The sequence below is a fragment of the Puma concolor genome, chromosome C2 (genome assembly GCF_028749965.1).
Source record: "Puma concolor isolate L17-30 chromosome C2, mPumCon1.1.hap2, whole genome shotgun sequence".
Taxonomy (NCBI): domain Eukaryota; kingdom Metazoa; phylum Chordata; class Mammalia; order Carnivora; family Felidae; genus Puma; species Puma concolor.
This window is the reverse complement of record NC_141675.1, coordinates 45,510,159-45,519,254: the sequence shown is the minus strand read 5'-3', so window position 1 is coordinate 45,519,254 and position 9,096 is coordinate 45,510,159. Positions and strand designations below refer to the sequence as shown.

The 9,096-nt window shown below is 42.0% G+C and overlaps 1 protein-coding gene across 1 annotated transcript in view; it reads left to right on the top strand.

Annotated features, from left to right (window-relative positions):
• The first annotated feature begins 1,099 nt into the window (after nt 1–1,099).
• The window catches only part of ERICH6 (glutamate rich 6), a 29,702-nt gene continuing 21,705 nt past the window's right edge, over nt 1,100–9,096 (top strand). The window contains exons 1-3 of the mRNA XM_025913612.2: nt 1,100–1,607; nt 3,186–3,243; nt 7,470–7,561. Coding sequence (XP_025769397.1) covers nt 1,247–1,607; nt 3,186–3,243; nt 7,470–7,561 — 511 coding nt within the window. The 5' untranslated portion in view covers nt 1,100–1,246. The remainder of the gene's footprint in view (nt 1,608–3,185; nt 3,244–7,469; nt 7,562–9,096) is intronic.

Sequence of the window (9,096 nt, the reverse complement as noted above, 5' to 3'; positions counted from 1 at the left end):
GCAGAACCCTGCTTGCTTAGACCATCTCCCAAATCATCTAACCAAAGTCTAGACCCTGGAGGTTCTTTCTACCATTTTCTTACTAAGACACCTTGCTGTAATAGGGGATAACTTATTTAACCACCTGTGTGTTCCTGGTGGTATTTGGCTGAAATGCACCAACAGTTGTAGGCTGTCATTTCACATTCACGGATACCCACAAGCAAGTTAGGGGCAAAGTTGTACTAGTCCCAATTTACACAGAGGGAAAGCGAAGCTGAAAAGACACCAGGTGACTCAAGAGCTCATACAAGGAGACTTCTAGGCCTCATACTGTTCACTTAACCTAAGAATCAGTCCAGGCCCTTTTTACAACACCCAGATATCTTCAGCCACAGAAAATCTTTGCTTTCTTTACCTTAGAGGTGAAGTCAAACAGCAGCAACACAATCCCTCCCGCCAGGAACATTTCTCAGTCTTGAAAGGCCTTTGAAAGGAAGCTGAACTCTGCACTGAACATGTACATTCCAGCCTGGGTGGTAAGTAAACAGATGTCCATTATACCTTATACTGTGTTCCTCTTTGTGTGTGTACAAACATTTTAACAAAAATACAGTGAACTGGAAACAAAGACCCAGAAAGACACAGGTGTTACCTAGGTAGCCAGATGTCTCAGGCCTTGCAACAAGCACGACTGGGTCTAGAGGGAGACACCCATCTCGGGCACAGAATTTAAACGGCATCAAAAATCTCATTAATCAAGATAAATAATGAAGGCAATGTCTTAAAAAATCAAATCAGCAAACTCCCACCCGTGCCTGGTCTTATTATAAAGTTTTATCGTTAAGTTTGAATAAGCATGTGTCTACTGGAAAACCAAAGTCCAGCGTCAGCAATACCAACTGGCCTAACAGCGTCCATCTCTGGTAGCCTCTACCCCTACCCCAAAGAAACAACGCTCCAAAGGAGGGAGGAGGAAAGGGAGATCAGTTCGCCACATGCTGTGAGGGGTCTCCGTGACCCCGGAAAGGAGGTGAGAAAGAAGCTTGCAGAGGTCCTGGCTCCTTAGCCGCTCTCTGCCCCGACGCCCCTGTCCCCACCCCTCGGGTTCTGTGCTGCCGCTTTAAATCCCAGAGGCTTGGCGGCGCGCCGCTGGCCGTTGCCCCGGGAGACGGGAGACGCGCGCACCATAGGGAGCTCGACACCTGACTGGGACTGGCGGCGGCACCTGCCACTGCGCTAGCGGCGACCCTGCTTCCCCCCAGCCATGGCCAACCCGCACCCGCGTCGCGGCTCCAGAAAGCCGGAGAAGGAGGAGGTCCCGGAGGAAGAAGAGGAGGAGGAGGAAGAGGAGTTGTTGGTGGAGGAGGAGGGGGAAGCAGTGGAGGGGAAGACAGGGGACGCGGAGGAGAAGACGCTGGAGGTCCAAGGGACGTTCAACGAAGAGTACTTCTGGAAGATGATGGACATCGATGACAGCAGTGACGAAAACTCAAAGGCCTTCCTTCCCCGATTAACCAGCATCACCAGCCCCAGCCTGAGCCCGACCCCCACGCTCAGCGGGACGCTGTGGAGCGAGACACCGATCTTGAGCTCACACGAGACCGGGAGCGTCTCCTCCCAGAAAAGTACATCCCCTGCCCGCCCCTTCCTCTAAGGCTTCCCTGGCCCTCGGACCGCTGGTCCCGCCACTCCAAAGCCTTGGTCTACCTGAGTGTCTGGTTTCTAAACACATGCACCACCCCACACACAACCCAGTCTATCTCGGTCCCTTTATTCAAAGGCACTGAAATCTTGGCTGAGCGTTCTGTTGGCTCCCGATTTTAGGACATCGGTGTAATGCTTGGTGAGACTGGAAACTTGGGTAGTGCTTCACCGAGTGCATTTGCAATACGTCTATGTGCATTCAGGTCATGATGCTGTTCCCTCCCTCCGTCTCTCTCTCCCCACCCCCTCCCCTCTGTCTAGGCCTCTCTCGCACCTCCCTCTCCCTGCGTCTCCCCCTCTGTTCCTGTCTCCCCTTCCCAGTCCCTCTTTCTCTCTTTCTCGGAAACACACACAGGAACATGCCGCTCCTGGAAGAGCGGTCCCTTCAGGGTGTTGTGCTACCAAGACAGTCCTGTAAAAAAAAAAAAACAATTGTGTTTAGGTTCCTATGCTAAAACCACTTCAGTCACTTCCTTAAAAAGAAAGACAGCACTTATTTTGAGTGTTGACATTTCCATCAGGACCATCTTTGTTGAGTAGAAGATGGTGGGAGGGGGTGTCCCTGGCATTATAGGATGTTTACCAGCATCCCTGGCCTCTAGCCCTGGCTGTGCCGTGAGCCCCCACTCTGATCTGGGACAATCAAAAATGTCTTCAGGGGCGCCTGGGCACCTCAGTCGGTTAAGTGTCTGAATTTGGCTCAGGTCACGACCTTAGGTCATGATCTGAATTCGACTCAGTTCAGTTCAAGCCCCGCATAGGGCTCTTTGCTATCAGCGCAGAACCCACTTCCAATCTTCTGTCCCCCCCACCCCACCCCCGTCCCCGCTCACGCTCGCTCTCTCGAAAATAAATAACCATTAGCAGCACTCTCAACAATAGCAAAATTATGGAAAGAGCCTAAATGTCCATCAACTGATGAATGGATAAAGAAATTGTGGTTTATATACACAATGGAGTACTACGTGGCAATGAGAAAAAATGAAATATGGCCTTTTGTAGCAACGTGGATGGAACTGGAGAGTGTGATGCTAAGTGAAATAAGCCATACAGAGAAAGACAGATACCATATGGTTTCACTCTTATGTGGATCCTGAGAAACTTAAGAGAAACCCATGGGGGAGGGGAACAAAAAAAAAAAAAAAAAAAAAGAGGTTAGAGTGGGAGAGAGCCAAAGCATAAGAGACTGTTGAGAACTGAGAACAAACTAAGGGTTGATGGGGGGTGGGAGGGAGGAGAGGGTGGGTGATGGGTACTGAGGAGGGCACCTTTTGGGATGAGCACTGGGTGTTGTATGGAAACCAATTTGACAATAAATTTCATATATAAATAAAAAAAAAAAAAAAAAAAAAAAAAAAAAAGAAAATAAATAACCATTAAAAAGATAAGAAAAAAAAAATGCCTTCAGAGTTGCCAAATGTGTCCTGGGGGGCAGAAGTTGTCCTTTTGAGAACCACTGATTTAGGAGTGGCTAAATTTTTCAACGTTTCATTCAACAGGTTTTCCTAAGATATTCCAGACATTTAGGAAAGACATGTCTGAAGCGGATTTAGATAGGTAAGAAAATGTTTTGTTTTCATATAATTTTTTGAAGCTGATGATGTTTACTTTTACCTCGTGGATAAATATGTCTGGAAGTAGAGTAAAAATAATCCAGGGCACTTACAACCAATTTATTAAAAAAGGATTTTTAAAAGTCTATTACTGTTAGACACTTTGGGGATAGAGACACAGTCCCTGCCCATCTGCAGCTTATTATCTACCTACAGAGAAGGCATGCCCACTTGATATAACATGAAATAATAACACTATACAATAGCAAGTGCTCTGAACGTTTAGGACATAGGTCTCTATTGGCGAAATGAGACCGTGATTAAACACACCTCCTGTGAAGGAAAGTGGAAATTATGGTCTTATTTTTTTCCTCTCTCTTTTTCTTGTTGTTATTGCTATTAGCCACCAAGCACAGGAAGACACCAGAGAAATACCTTTTGGAACATCTTTATAAATCTTTATAAAGCTGAGTCCACGATCTTGAATTACTGTTCACTTAAGCTTTGCTTTTACAAGCAACTTTTAAAGTCCTAAGCATAAACAGGATTGTTCTGTCCCGCTCTTATGTTTTTATTTATCCTTTTAATTCAACTTAAAAAATAATATATGTACATGGTTCAAATATTAAAGTATACAAAGGTGTAAAATAAAAAAAAAAAATTCCATGCCCTTCTTCACCCCCACACTCCCACCCACCAGGGTTAACATATTGTTAACAGCTTATTTTGTTTCTAATTTTATGTTTATTTATTTTAAAGATTTTATTTTTAAGTAATCTCTACACCCAACACGGGGCTCGAACTCACAACCCCAAGATCAAGAGTTGCGTGCTCTACGGATTGAGCCAATGCCCTTCTACTTCTATCTTTCCTCTCACCCTTTCTTCTCCCAGTTAACAGCAAATTATATATTTTATAAATATATGAATAATGTATATTCATATAAAGTCATATTACTTTGCCAAGTTTTATTGTATTTGTATTACATTTTATAATCATAATTAACTCAATACAGGTTAATTCTGAAAATTGAAAAACAATCAACAATACACACAATTTCATGCTAAGAAGCCAATAATGTGATTGGATTCTGCACAAAACCCCAGATTCCTATGTCCATAAAACTTGACTCCTAAAAGGAGAACTTTTCAACTCTCAGTTTTTAATTGTCTTCAGCTTTCCTGATTGGGGTTAAATGGCCACACTTTCCTGATTCCCATATTGCTTTCTTTCTTTTATTCCTTTTCTCTTTGCTGGAGAAACTCCACAGGTAATTATTTCATGTAGATCTCATGGGTAGTCAGATTCCTGAGTTCTTGCCTGTCTGGAGATTTCTTCATTTTTACCATCATACTTAATTAATAACATAACCTGGCATTAAAGAATACATTTAAAACCATTTTCCTCAGAGCTCTGACGACACTGCTTTTTTGCCTTCTAGTATCCGGTATTGCTGATCAGTCTGATTCTGAAACACTTCTGATGTTTATTTCCTCCCCTTCATGTGTCTTCTTTAGAACTCCTACTAGATGGCTATTGGCCCTCTTGGATATCAAGATTTTTTGTATTTATGGTAACATGCAGCCCTTGTACAAAAGTTTTTATTTTCGTATTCATATTTGTAATTTCCAAGAACCCGTTCTCATTCTCTGATTCTTTCTGTTCAAATAGTTATTTTTAAATCTCTTTTAAGGGTACTTTTATACTAAGGTTCTTTTTTGTTGTTGTTCTTTGAAGTTCTTTTTTCGGGATTAATTCTGTTTATCTTGGACTTTCTCTTTTATGCTATTGATTGCCCTTAAGTAACTGGCAATCCTTCATTATCAATTTGTATTTATAAATGAATGGCCGGTAGGTAACCAGAATGGACTCCTTCTGCAGCTGAGTAGCTCTTAACAGGGTGTATCTGGAAGGTTGACTGTGTCCTACGTGGGTGGATGGGGGATGTCAGAGGCGGCAGCTTGTGGAGCGTTGGTAGGAGGCAGGCAAGCTGCATACCCCACTATTACTGGAGTTTGGATAAGGACACTTCACTGTGTGGTTGGAGTTCTTCACGCATTTCACTTCTGGGTGGGATGTCCCCTCCTCCTTTCTCATCCAGGCCTATTGGGCAGCTTCTGTGTAACCTCATACTATGCTCTGCTTCTCTTTCACACCTACAACCTCCTGAGATAGGCTGCCCACTCTTTGTAGGAAGCAGCTTGGGGGGCTTTATCTAGAAATAAAAAGAACAGCTGCCTGGTCAGCTGCTCTCAGGTGACTCCCTGAAATCCTCTGATTGCAGTCTCCAGTCCCCTCCTCTCTGCATTTGGTTGAGTCTGAGCTAGGGACTTCCCAGAAGAATTTTATTTACTTCTCTTGCTTTGAGCTGCGGTGTTCTCCACCCTGGTTTTCCATCAAACTAAAGCCATTTATTTTCGTTCTTTTGGGACTTCAATATTACTTGTCTACCAATGACACCTTTCTTATTTTCCAGGGCTATTTATTTGTTTGTTTGTTTGTGTTTGTTATTTCAGTAAGATCTGGGAAAGGAAGGGAAGGAGAATTGGGTGCTCAACTGCCATCTTGACCTGGACTTCCTATTAATATGGGGGCCTCTCTTTACTTGATCAATTTCTTAATTTCTCCTCATAAATCTTCCTAAGATGCTTCTTTTATATTTCAAAGCATTCTCTGGTGAATTTGGTGAGATTGTGTTTTGAAGGAAATCTATCCTTAAATGTCATAAAAATCAATCAATATTGGCTCACCTTCTATGTTTTAGTGCCCAATTACTATTCTGGTTGAAAATGGGGCCAACTATACATGGCAGGTAAATACGGAGAAACACAGGTTTTGAAGCCAAACAGGCCCAGGCCCCATTTGCATCTGGCACAATACTGTTTTTCAGGGGTTCCCTAGAGTCTCAGTTTCCTTGCCTGTAGGGGAGGGAAGATCGATACATGCCTTGATTAGTCTTTGTTAATATCAATGAAATCATGTGAAGAAAGCAACTACTACGAATGTACCACTACACAGTCAGTTCTCAGGAAATGTTCATTTTGTTAGCCTCCGTCATCTCGTCATCTGCCATCCTTCCGCAGAATTTCAGAAACAATCTTTGGTGTCGGTTTAAGGAAGGCAGAGAGACCTAGAGGAGCCATGTAGGTCTGATTTTGTTAACCACTGAACTGGAAAAAAGGCCAAACGTTCAGTGTTGTCTAGGGATCGCTCCTTAATATTCTTTTTTACCCTCGGTCCCTGTAGCTTGTTTGGGAAGTTAGACAAACAGGACTCCCCCAGAGACTTGCACCCATGGCTTTGGCTGAGTCGTTCTTCGCTTATTACAAGACAGAGTCATTTTGGAACTAAAGCACCCCGCCGATGCAATGTGCCAAGGAACAAAGCACCAAAAAAGGAAGGTGGAGAAAGAACTAAGAAAGGTGAAAAAGTGACAACCCTAAAATTGATTCAATCATTTGAAAAAATGTGATAATTTTAGAAGATCCAGCAAATCATCACAATTTGCTAATCGTGCAAAATAATTGAAATTCAAAGAGGCAAAGGAACTTGAAGCACTAGTTATTATTACTTGTTACCAGTAACAGTCATTGTAACTAGTAAAAATCAATACATTTCTGCCTTCCTATCATGTCAATGACAACTCAAGTAACTGAACTACTTGCAGAAAGAATACATAATACAAATTGTCTGATTACAGCGCATTTCACTTCAACTCTTAAAAAAAAAAAGTTTGGGTTATTTTTAGGCTACTTAATTGGGTCGCCTGGCTGGTTTAGTCGGAGGCACATAGGGCTCTTGAACTCGAGGTTGTGAGCTCGAGCCCCATTTTGGGCGTAGGGATTACTTACATAAATAAAACTTAAAAATACATAAAAATAAAATGAATAATATGTCTCATTTAAATTCAAGTAAATGTTTAAACACACACACCATCACCACCACCATCAACACACATGCATGGACATAGTGGTCATAATTTACTCCCTGGAGGGAAAAATATGGTATCGGGAGACTCCGGGACTTAGAAAGGAGTACTTTCCCTATAATGCAAACACACTGTGCCTAACTTTACTGAGAGGCAAGAATGGAGGAAAATATTTCAAAGAAAATAGAAAGCCGGATCTTCTACCTACGTGTGTTACTTGATGGTTAAATGTGCTATATTTGGAAGAATGGCTAACAATTATGTAGGCACACTCACAATTAAGATTTTTGTCTCAACTTCAGGACTATGTATCACGGTTTGTATCCAGGAATTCCAACGTCAGTACAAACAGAAGAAAGCTGGCTTCAAAAATTTTCTGGCAAAAGGCAGCCAAGTGAGTAGTTTGATTTCTTAGCTTTTGCTCAGAGATGGGATTGCACATCGGAAAGAGCATGGCTGCATGCACTGGGGGAGAGCCAGGTTGAATCCCAGCCCAACACAAACTGACACGGAGATGAGGGCCTCATGGAGTCCCAGGTTCTTCCCCTGTCAGTAATAATAGTAATACTTCTGTCACAGAATTTTTATGAAAAGCAAAATGAGATTAAATATCGAAACCCTTCGGCATTTCGTCTGTAATAAATGCTAATGTTTATGTTCTCATAAAAAAAAAATCTGCCATTTTATTTTGATGCATATCTTCATTTTTTATCAAAGCAGTAACATGCACGCTGTAGTCTAAATGTCAACCATCAAGAGATAGATAATACAAAAATTAAAATTTTAATTTATCCCAGTATAAGGATTTATGAATAGACTTTCCTGGTAAGTTTCGTATTTGTTTTATGTCACTTATTCATCAGATGTTTATTGAGCACCTATCATATGCCAAGCACCCATCGTAGTCCAAACCCTGTTCTAGGGAAATGGCAATGAAAACAAAAACAAAAACAAAAAAACGAAAACGTCGGTCCTCGTGATCTGGCATGAAAGTGTGGAGGGTGGAGGTGATGGTGAGAGAGATCATAAAAAATAAGGAAAATAAGGAAATATATATAATATACAATTAGGTGATAATATATGTATTATATATACATTATATATATTACATATAATACATTAAGTGCTAAGGAGGAAAAGCAGAGGAAAGGATGGAAAATGTTGGGTGGGAGGGGTAAGTTTACACAGGGTGCTCAGGGAAATCTTTACTGAGAAGCTAAAATATTTGAGCAAAGACCTCAAGGACATGAGACAGTGAGCCAGGATGATCTTAGGGAAAGATTATTCCAGGCATACGGACTAGCAGGTGCCTCCCCCTAGAACAAGGAGGCAGTTGGTGTGGTTGCGGTAAAGTCATCAGGAGGAGAACTGAGGGGGGATAAGTTCAAAGGACTAACTGAAGACCAAATCTTTTCAACGGGTAGAAAGATCCCTGAGGATTTGCACAATAGAGTGACAAAATCGAACATAAAAAGGGACCAAATATTAGGAAGATGCTAATAATTCCCAAATTAATCTACACAGTGTAATTCTGATGGGATGTTTCAATGGAATTTGACAAGTTGATTTGTCGCCCTTGCTTCGCAGTGTTAAAAGACAAACTGAGGTATTTTCAGATTTCTAAATTTGAGCAAACATGAATGGAATGGAGCAATGCCAAACTGGAAATAGGTGGGAGGGCTTCCCGGACAACAGTAAGGAGATTTTTACAGAGAAGACACCAGAGCAAAACGAGGAAATTTTTTGATTGGCTATGGCTTAAGGGGTTGTATTACTTGGGAAAGCCTGGTTGGCTGTTTGTGGTTGGCTGTTCCTAACCTTGAGGCATTTACAGAAATTGACTCTGGCTCAGGTTTCAGTTTGCTTTCCTAGACTACACACGAAGGCATTAGGGCCACCTCATCTGATGGCCACTTGATTACTTTAACA